The sequence below is a fragment of the Musa acuminata genome, chromosome BXJ2-2 (genome assembly GCF_036884655.1).
Source record: "Musa acuminata AAA Group cultivar baxijiao chromosome BXJ2-2, Cavendish_Baxijiao_AAA, whole genome shotgun sequence".
Taxonomy (NCBI): Eukaryota; Viridiplantae; Streptophyta; class Magnoliopsida; order Zingiberales; family Musaceae; genus Musa; species Musa acuminata.
Genome location: NC_088339.1, coordinates 23868619 through 23879577, shown reverse-complemented (window position 1 = coordinate 23879577; position 10959 = coordinate 23868619). Strand labels below are relative to the sequence as shown.

Sequence of the window (10959 nt, the reverse complement as noted above, 5' to 3'; positions counted from 1 at the left end):
CTCTGTGACCAGTCAAATGTCTTAGTGCCTTCTGCTAGTAAGACACGATTACAAACTGTTGTTTAAAGGTCAGGAAAACTTATCTGGGAAATCAATGTGTATAATTTGCAGTTCTTAAGCTCTAATCATTGTATTCTTGTTGAGTGGAATGGCTAAAAAATATTTTACCGGATGATTTTTTTTATATTTTGTAATTTTGAAATTATATTCTGAAAAATAATTACTAAAAATATGAATCTAATTTATTTAAACAGTCTCTCCCTTATGGTAGAAAGATGTGTAGATTGCTCCTTCAACATCTGTGTGACCAAGATAACAAAGTTGAACCGGAACGATCGATTCGGTTCGGTCTTGAAATCGAACAATTTACGGTTCATTTGGACCGTTCTTTACACTAAACTGAATCAGGTCGTCCCAAGACGATAAAAGCCGAGGGCGAGACTCGTGTGTCTTTGGCCGAGATACAAGCATAGAAGGGACTTTCGTTATTGGGTCGATTTGTGGGGTCCTGTGGGAACCACTCAGAGCAACCAATAGCGATTAGACGGGCTGCGAACCGGAGGGGGATATGAAGGCGATGCGATGATAAGAATTGATGGAGGAGGATAGCGAAGGAGATAAAACGGAGGGAGGAAGAGGGGGTGAGAGCTGAGGAAGCGATGCATTCGCACGCCGCCCTTCAATCCACCGCCACCGTCCCACCACCACGGCCTCTCATGGCCCTCCACCGCCACCACCTCGCCCCTCTACCCAGACCCCTCTCCTTCCCGCCGCACCCAAACCCTAATCTCCGCACACGACTTGTACTATCTCCCGTTGGTCTTGGCCCGAGGAACCCTCGCGCCGCCTCTGGAATCACGGCCTCCGCTGCCGCAGCCCCGGCGCCCGTGGATTCCGACGTCAGGGACGCTCTCGAGCGATGCTTCGCGTTGTCGACCGAGTCCGGCCCGCTCTCCTACTTATCGTCCCCCGCCACTTCCGGGGCCGCGATGCCGGTAATGAAAGGGGGCAAGTATGGGGCCTTCGGCGCGGTGACGCTGGAGAAGTCGAAGCTTGATCTGTCACAGAAGACGAGGAGGACTAGTCCGGAGGTATGGGAATAAAGTTTTAGGGTTCGTGCTTCTTTTTATTGGAAATCGGAAAATAAGGGTTCTGTTCCATTAGCCTTTTAGGTTCTCCATGCCCTCTTTTTCCTTGTCGTTGAAGAAGGATTGCCTACTCCCTACGCAAATCCTTTATCCTTGTTTTCATGCTTAAGGGAACACGTAGGTGTTGCTCATAGTTGAACCAGTCCTTTCCTTTTGCTCAATGAACTTGGCACCAACTTGGGAGGGTTGAGACATATTGATCTTCTATAAGTTTGTTTCTTTCCATAACTGTTGTTAGTTTAGGTAAGTGCAACTAATTTCTAGAATTGGACGTTGGAAACAAGATATTTTGGTTAAGTCTGTTGTAATATCAAACGTTAACCATCTGAATGTTTGCAATGATCTTTAAGATTCTCTCCGTTTCTCATCGACCATTATAGCTGTACAATTCTGCCCATCACAGACCTCTCCCATCATGCTTCTCAATTATTTATTGATGACAGGCCCCAACTATTAATGCGTGCTTGATCCACCCTCTAATCACCTGTGATATCTCAACGTGTGTCATAAAGGATGGATGGATGGATGGATTGTAAATGGAAGGAACCATATGAATTGGAGGGAGAATTTGGATCTCACAAATTTAATAGGATCCAAACTTTTAGGAAAATACCTTCTCTTCTTCTGTTAAGTTTTGAGTTATATGTGTTTACATATGCAGAGTTTCTCCAATTGAAAATTTCTCTAAATGTCTCAAGCTACTCACTTGTTGCCAGCATAACAGTGGCAGTTAGCACACTATCTAGGATTGTTCAGAGCATCTTAACCTGCAGCAGGTTGGTTCTGACTGCATGCGGCTAGATGCTGGTATCCATATACTGTTTGACACCAGAGCATTCTGTGAAACTGAAAATATTAGTTGAAAGTGTTACATTAGAATAATTGGCTTGTGTCAAGTTCTATATTTATGCCTGTTGATTTAATTGGTCGATACATTTTGATAACATGTTTAGATTTTTCTGTGACCATTGTCTTTCTATTCTAGCAATTTTCACCAACATTAACTTGATTTACAGTTGGAGAGCGTAGTTGTATTGTGTCATTAAATCTGATTCATAGTCTTGTGGAATGATAGTAAAATTGACTTGTTTGGACATGGTTGGATCTAAATCCTCTATTACTTTTCTTCACATGCTTATCCTTTTCCATTATTTGGGTGCTGCAGTTAGCAGTTGGTGGAGGAGGTGGCGATATTGGAAAGAAAAATTTCCATGGTGGGGGTGATGGAGGAGATGATGATGGTGATGATGATGATTACTTTGATGATTTTGATGAAGAGGATGATGGAGATGAAGGTGGATTATTTAGAAGACGCATGGTTCTTCAAGAGGTTTGTAAAATTTTTTATGTTTGTTAAGTGTAAATGTACTTTCCACTCTTACTCTTTCCAAAGTTTCTAAACAGTCTTATCTTCTATCTATATTGCAGTAGCAGTCTTGTTTCCATTAAATAGAATCTAGTCTCCATATCTTTATTTTCAACATTGGGAGGAGCCTTGTGTGCACGTTTGGCCTTTTTCAAGAGCAAATGCACTTTTTTTACCTGCATAATTATCTCTCAGGCTAATGTGGACTTCATTACTACACTGTCTTCAGCTTTTTGACAGGAAATTTGTAGATGCTGTGCTTCAGGAGTGGTACAAGAGCATGATAAACTTGCCTGCTGGTCTTCGACAAGCTTATGAAATGGTATATTTCTTATTCCCACCAATTGGTTGATTGAAAATGTTTTCATGATATGTTAAATGGATGACCATTGCAGGGATTGGTCAGTTCTGCTCAAATGGTCCGGTTCTTGACAATGAATGCAAGACCAACTGTTTCTAGAGCCATATCTCGAACACTTCCAGAATGGTTATCTAGGGCTTTCGTTGGAAGGTAATGCGTTTTATAACTTGTTTCATGGTCAACAAAGATATTGAAGCTGTACAGAAGACTGTAGTATGTTTTTCTTTTGTGCTTATAATTCATATCAAATGACATGTTAAAATATGTACTAGAATTTGTCGTCATCAAAACATGATCTTCTACATTTAGTTGGGGCATTGCAACTTGTTGTAAATTTGTGACCATTCTTGTGGTTGTTTGCAATGGATGTGATTAATGCATTCTAATCTGTTGATCATCATTCTAATGTTCTACAGTTCATGTGTGGAAAAAAAAGGTTCTAGACCATGGATCAGCTTGATTATACCTTGCCACTGGAATTGTAGGATCACATGATGAAGAACGGGTTGCATATCATGAAATAGGTTTAGATTTTTTACTGGCATCCATGGTCAGTGAGCTGCTGTTTCAAAAACATTATGCTTGTTCTCTTCAATTATGCTCTAGTAAGGTGAGGTGGGTAGAGGTGCAGAGCAAGGTAGTGAGAGAAGAGAGATTACTGGAGAGAGACTACAGCAAAGGCTACACTGATGTTTGAATTTTCAGTGACAATAAGAAGTTATTGTCAATTTGGCTTACTTTCTCAAGTGTCTCCGTGGAGTGCTTTCTAAGAAATCTGAATAGTTACAAATCCTTCCTGTTAGGCCACTATGACATTGTGGTAACTGAATAGTTACAAATTAAGTGTCCCATGACAAACTTAATTCGTTGTTCACTTGAACCTGAACAACTTTTAAAAGGAATATTTTATAAAATGCATAAAAAGTTCTCCAAATACAACTATATGGGGATAAATGCTGGTGGCTTACTAAAGTCGGTTTTCATCCTATATATGTTGGAGCCTAAGCCATTGTCACTTATCAGTTACTACTATGATATGCAGGATGATTGCAGATCCATCTTTCTTGTATAAACTACTCCTAGAAGAGACCGTGACTTGTGCCTGTTCCCTTTGGTGGGAGTTTAAGAATCGCAAAGAGAGGTACAATTTCAATCACACGTGAAAGGCATTGTCATTTATATATATTTTTTAATTTCCCTGATATATTTAATAGGATGAAGCAAGAATGGCAATTGGCACTTGTTAATGTCCTTACTGTAATGACTTGTAATGGAATAATGGTTTGGAGCCTTGCACCTTGTCGTTCGTATGGGAATACATTCCGCTTTGACTTAGAAAACACCATCCAGAAACTTCCAAACAATATCTTCGAGAACAGCTATCCTATGAGGGAATTTGATTTGCAGAAAAGAGTTTATTCGTTCTTCTACAAGGCTGCAGAATTTTCTCTGCTTGGATTAACTACAGGATCAATTCAAGGTGCTTTGTCAAAAGCTTTTGCAGCAAAGAGGGATGGGAGGTTTGTATATAATATTTATTTTCTTATGTATTATCATCCCTACAAATGTTTGTCAAAGCTTGACCTTGACATTTACTCGAACTTAAATTTGCAGTAAGTTGTCAGTGACCATTCCTTCTGTAAGTACCAATGCTCTTGGATATGGTGCCTTTTTAGGACTTTATGCAAACATGCGGTATCAGCTTTTAAATGGACTTGATAGAGCTATGGTCAACCACTTTGATGTTCTTGGGGTTGCAATCTTTTTCAGCACAGCATTGAGGTACATCCTTATCTAACTAATGGACTTGGCAACTTTTATTAGGTTTTATCTTTTTAAAGCCCTTATCAAATAGTTTCTTGATTTTCTCTTGTGCACTTCCTTATCATACCATCTTTACTATTGTTATCTGCACAACCAACTAGTTGGTGGTATTTTAACAACCTGGCTGCTGGTGTGCTGGTCTTTTTCTATATTTGTCTTCTGTACATCCTTTTCAACTGATCTCCAATGAAACATTCTCTCCGCTGAATTTTGAAATACTACTAAAAGATGCCTATAGACCATTAGACTGCTTGCTGTTAGTGGTAAGATGTTCTCCCTTTCCATTATTGCCAAATCTTGCATTCGGAAATACATCTTTCAGGCACACAATTCTGAGCATATTTTGAGTAGAAAGGACTCGGATCTTGTAAGGTCTTTTTGTTGAAAATTTAGTACTGTTTCTGAACTGTATTGGCACAGAGAAAAAGGAGGTGACATCTAATCCCTATTTTGCTGGTTTGCATAATCCCTTGATGTCCACATTATTCAACATTTTGCACAGAAGAACAAGCATTTTTTTACTTGCACCTGGTAATATGTTTTATGTTGACCTATGCATTATTTAGCTTCCAATTACAGATTGAAAATTGGAAAGTCCATCTAGATAATGTGGTGTCATAGCTCAATCAAAGCTTTGATTGTGTCGATCCTGTCTGGTGCGTATGTGGTTCAGGTTACAATTTATTCTAATTTAGTATTTAATGGAAATGCAAGATTAGTTTGCTATAGTTGTTTGGTGAAGGTCCATGGCAGACTTGAGTCACAGGTTCTTCTGGTGCAGATGAACAATGTGGTTTGGTTTCTGACAAAGTCAGCATGTTTGGAAACTGGGTCTGGATTTAATTCTTTTTTACAATATGTCCAGAAAAACAAAATTTCCACTCATTTACTCCGACCACTGTTTATCGGATGATGGCATGTGGCATCTTTGTTATCGACTTGAGAATGGTCATGCTTATATATAGTGATATTTTCTGTCTATAATATTTTCTTTTATTTACTTTTAAAGCATGTTTGGTTGGACTATATACTTGAGAATGTGATCCATCAATCCTGTTTTATCTTGGTCCGAAACCTTGATGCCAATATTGAGTATCAACTGCATGTTGTTCCTTAAAGGTTGGCGAACATAATGTCCATTAAGATTTCATGAATGAATAATAATTAGTTACAATATTCTTACCTAGTTTATAATTCTATTTATCTCAGGCAAATAAGTGCCTGCATGAACATGTAAGGAGATATACATATGACTGAACTACGAATTTGTTGTGATGCATTTTTTGAGCTCTGCTGTTTCTTTTTTTTTTTTTTTATTGAACTTGGTCATCAATTTTTATTTGCGTTTGGCCAAACTGGCTGATCAATGACTACAGATAGATATCACGTGCCTGTTTGTTTCATCTGTGTGCAGAATTTTGAATACCCAGCTTGGAGAGACATCAAGGCTTGCTTGGCTTGGGGTGGAAGCTAATCCTCTACTCGAGTCGGAGAATCTGTTGAAAGCATACAACAGACCCTCAGATGCGGTGGAGAGCTCATCATCCAAATGGTTCATCTCCAAGAATGCCATAATCTCTGGCCTCGGATTGCTCGGCCTCAAGCAAGGAAGCGGTGAACCAGAAGCCACACCCCCAAAGACACGTCGCAAAAGAATCATTAGGAAAAAGGTCAATGCTGGTTCACCATAGTGGGCAAACAATCTTCTCGCAGCATGCGGTTTACTCTTCTATAATGCAAATGAAGTGAGCAGGTCATCCATCCATATGGCTTTTATTATCGTCAGATAGAAGAAGCCGTCCAAACAAGATCGGGCCATGATTCTTTTGGCGATTAGACAGACTTAACAGATCCAATGAGCAATAAGATAGTGAGTGCCCCTATTTCTTTGTGATAAAGAGAGGAATTAGTATTTTGTTTTTGTTTTATCCTTTCATTTCCAAGTACTACGAGTCTAGGAAATTTTATCTGCTGCCTTCCTTTTTTTATTTTATTTTAAGGAATGTTATTCATTTAGTATATGCAGGTATTACTGGCAAGAACTTGTGTGGATGAGCTCTGTGCTGTCGGTCAACAGAAACATATGTTCGAAAACCCAATGTTTTGTTGTTGTATCCATGGCATGTTATTTTGTGCGTTATCAAGTCAATCTGAATAGCAATCTGGTCAGGCGTTCAAATCCTTTGTGTTATTAGACGGGAGGGACTACAGCACCTCGAAATCCTTTGTATCTCTCTCACGAAAAGGGGAAAACGAATCGGTGAACTGATATCATTCCCATCTAAGAGCATTTTGCAACGACAACAGCTTTGGTCTGCGGGAAACAAAGTCTTTTCATGAATAAAGCATACGGGATCTACGAAGTACCTTACCATACATAGTTATCCCAAAGATGAAATCAAATAGTATCCTTCTTCCTGAGGTAGACAACAACACCACACATAAGGTATCACTAGTTTTCCTTCTTTTTGGCATCTTTGAGCTGCCCCCTCTTCCGAACGTTAATGCAGAAGCCCAGCCGCCATTGGTCGATAGCGGACTCTGGTATCACCGACAGCAGACACCATATGAGGGAATGGGGCCAATAGGGTGTGCATCGTGGTTCATAGCCTATCCATCGCAAAGCCGCACGGGCGTAAGTGTCTGCTGATGGCACAAAGAAGGACGATTTCCTGATGGATGCCATCTTCGTTGCCACGTACAAAGGCACCTGTGCGCGGGCACACACACACACACACAAGGAGATAGCAAGTCATGCCATAATTATCATCATAATTGAATGAAATGATCTTCTTTGACGCGAAACAAAAGGATACAAAACACCACTACACAACGTTTATAAAGAGGGAACCATTTGTACAAGATGTTGAGGGGCATTCCGATGTATGTATAAATATTTCCATTTACAAGAGAAACCTAACAGCATTGATAAAACAACATTACTTTTAATCTTTGTTGAGATATCCAGATTGGTTTAGTGCATTGTTGCATAAGTAATAGGCATCAGTCCATATGTGAGCGTCATGTCATGTATACTATTTGATGTAATATTTTTTTAGAAAAAAGAAAACAACAACATACTTTTACCACCATGCTACAATTATCTAATGTGTTTCTTCCAAAGTACTTAATTCACAATGTATCTCGTGCAGATAACATTCCAGAATAATCCTAAATATGTAGCTAGAAATGCAAAATAACTGGCCTCCCTAACCTATCCACAGTGAAAAATATTTAAGTAGAAACACAACTGAAAACAAAAAAAAAACACTAACATGCATATAATATAGCAGAAATGCAAGTCATTTGAAGTATTATGCTTCGTGAGTGAAAAATCTGTGGTAAACTATCATAACTTGAAAGAAAATAGAAAAGAAAGTCATTGGGCAGACACTAATCCACAAGATTCAGAAACTTAAGAAACAAATCAAGTTTGTCTACCTGACACCAACTAACAAATGTTATCATGCAAATAACAAACAACAATTGTGAGTTTCTAATGTACGTACACCGACAGATTCATTTTTTTTTAAAAAAGAGTGAACCAAGGAAATGCCAAAAGTAGTTGAAAAGACAGTTAACTAAAACAATAAAACGCTGTAGATTGGCAACCACTTGTCTAGTTATCTTTTACATTTTGATTTGGTTTAATGATCCACCACCTGATTCCCTATTACTAAAAGATCATCAAGAGATACAAACAGCCATACCCACATTTCCATGAAGCTTTTATGATTTTACCATCTAAAACCAAAACCAGAAAAGGAGAGAAAGCAACAAAGTAGAGCATAAGAAACATGGCACTTGGGGGTTGGATAAAAACAACGGAAAGCTTTTAGTAGTTCATCAAATTCTAGTTTTAGATGAAAACTTGGGATGAAAACTCTTGTTTTAGATGAAATATATACTACAATCTGCTCCAAAATAGATCCATGAGAAAATAAATGGCCCTCTGCAGAGTTCAGTTGGATCTGTATAACTTTTGATTTTCTTCATTTTAGGCAGGAACAAAGAACTTCAGGAAAGAAAATGACTGGGGAAGCTTTTGAGTCAGAGACGGATCTGTTTATGCAGCCATTTCATGCCAATAATCTTTTTAATAAGTAATCTCTTATTTTCTCTGAAGAGTATTAGTATTGTCTACTGAACAGATTGAGACATTTTGATTTTCAACCAAATCTTGAAATGGGTTGTCTACCAATCTATCCATCAGAACTAACCAAAACCAAACCAATTCCAAGTTTTATCCTCCATTAGAACTCAGACCAGCTGAAAATTTAGATCATAGTCCCACCATGTGCAAAACATACTTTCATGGCAATGACATAAGCTTCAAAGTTCATTCTGGTCACATAACATGTCTTGATATTATAAAAATATCATTTGAGTTACTTCATAGTAGAATGGAACGAGCCATATCATAACCTTAATTGAGTCACAAGAGTTTTAAGTGAAGTCACCTGAATCCTACTTCCCTTTCTTGGATGTTTAAGAAATCTAGTAAGAGCAACTACAGAATGCTTATACAGCAAAAGCAATGATAGCAAAAAAAAAACGATAGCAAAGAGATTTGGAAAATTAAATCACAGCATAGAACACATTCAGAGGCATACCATATCATCTACAAATAAGGAGGATAGATGGACAATCAAATTAGTTAAAACAAACTTAAAAAGGTATTTGTCAAGAATATATGAAAGATATGAAGAGAATATTACCTGGCACTGCACATCTATCCCCTTGCCCTTATATTCAACATACAGGCATCTTGAGAATTGATCGATATACCTGAGAGAAAATATAACAGAGTCATATACGCTGAACAAGAGAAAAGAAAACGACTTGCTCCCTATAGGATCTACAAAGTGTCCCAGTAAGACAAATTAATTGTTGACATAAGTCCAATAAAAGCAACAGGTTACTAAAAATCATCCTGTCAATTGCTCCAGCCTGATATAAAGACCTATATATGAATAGCTAACTCAGCTTAGATTTTTCCCATGGTAACCGTGCATCATGAGGTGATCGATGATGGGCTAGAGCTCCCGGTTAACATGAGATCAAGCAAAAGAAACAAAGATACAAGCAGTTTAACCCACATGAAAGGGGCTGTCCATGCACTTACCTTTGCGATTAGAAACCTAGGAAAACAATATGGAAATAGTTTGTGTTTTCATTGTGAATTTGTCAAAAAACCGGAGCCCAAAGTTCAGGTTAGACAAGCCCCAAAAGAGGTAGCTTTTTTGGGGTGGCATACTAATCAAAGCTATCTGCAAGACCAACACGGGACCAATAGGGTATCAGAGAAATCCCTTCTTCCTTCCATTTTAGCTCAGATCTCTTATTTATCTTCGTTTTACCAGTAATGTCTATTTTCATTAGAACACACAACAGCCCACATCCTTCAGTTAACCAGATCTGCATCAGATAAGTCATAATCTCGAGCACAAAGAGGGCAATAATCCATCCAAGAAACAAGAAAACGGATCTTACGCTTTCGTGGCGGCGTACACGGCATAGAGCGGATCCGATGGAATGACGATGGCCGCCCCCGAGCCGATGTTCACGATGGCGCCCCTCTTCCGCTCCAGCATCCCCGGCAGCACGGCCTGGGTCATCCTCGTCACCCCCTCCGCGTTCACCTTGATCAGGTTCCCCATCAGCTCCTCATCCACCTCGTGGAAGAACCTGGCGTAGGGGTAGGAGACGCCGGCGTTGTTGACCAAGATCCCGACATCGAGCCCCTGGATGGCCGTCCGGAGACGGGCGACCCCGTCGGCGAGGTCACCAGCAAGGTCGACGACCACGGTCTCAACGCGGATGGGGGGGTCCCGGGCGGCGCGGACGGCGTCGGCGACGTCACGGAGCTTGTCGGGGCTGCGGCCGACGAGGACGAGGTTGAGGCCCCGGCGGGCGAGCTGGAGGGCGAAGGCCCTGCCGATGCCGTCGGTGGAGCCGGTGACGACGGCCCAGGAGCCGTAGCGGCGCAGATCCTTGCCGGGGCGGAGGAAGGTGACGAAGGCCCAACTGAGGGCGGCGAAGGAGAGCCTGAGGAGGGCGAGGACGCCGACGGCAGCAGCGAGGAGGAGCCATGTGGGGAGGGTTTGGAGGTGGTGGTGGAAGGAGCATGAGGCCGCCATCTCTTCTTCTTCTTCTTCTCGCACACGCTTGAGAGAGCCAACGGGGAGGAAAGAGGGGAGTTCGGGTGGTTGCAGAGACGGACAATGGAATTGAAAGCGTTTAACTGACCGTCGAGCGGG

The 10959-nt window shown here is 40.4% G+C and overlaps 2 protein-coding genes across 4 annotated transcripts; one reads left to right on the top strand and one right to left on the bottom strand.

Moving 5' to 3' along the window:
• The first annotated feature begins 605 nt into the window (after positions 1-605).
• LOC135605463 (protein RETICULATA-RELATED 1, chloroplastic-like) lies at positions 606-6813 on the top strand. Of its 3 annotated transcripts, none has more exons than XR_010484447.1 (9): positions 606-1091; positions 2314-2478; positions 2744-2836; positions 2910-3025; positions 3918-4016; positions 4090-4395; positions 4490-4657; positions 6114-6569; positions 6726-6813. XR_010484447.1 is itself a non-coding variant. In XM_065095581.1 (8 exons), exons 1-8 carry the CDS (start codon positions 660-662, stop codon positions 6388-6390), a joined length of 1656 nt encoding a protein of 551 aa, XP_064951653.1. In that variant the 5' UTR covers positions 606-659; the 3' UTR covers positions 6391-6813. The 3 variants fall into 3 exon arrangements, 1 of the variants encoding a protein (XP_064951653.1); XR_010484446.1 differs by having other exon boundaries at positions 6717-6813; XM_065095581.1 differs by having other exon boundaries at positions 6114-6813.
• A 131-nt stretch (positions 6814-6944) lies between these two features.
• Positions 6945-10840, bottom strand: LOC103973061 (very-long-chain 3-oxoacyl-CoA reductase 1). Its single transcript, XM_009387532.3, has 3 exons — positions 10193-10840; positions 9418-9487; positions 6945-7409 (listed from the first exon to the last, which is right to left on the bottom strand). Exons 1-3 carry the CDS (start codon positions 10837-10839, stop codon positions 7152-7154), a joined length of 975 nt encoding a protein of 324 aa, XP_009385807.2. The 5' UTR covers position 10840; the 3' UTR covers positions 6945-7151.
• Positions 10841-10959: the final 119 nt, after the last annotated feature.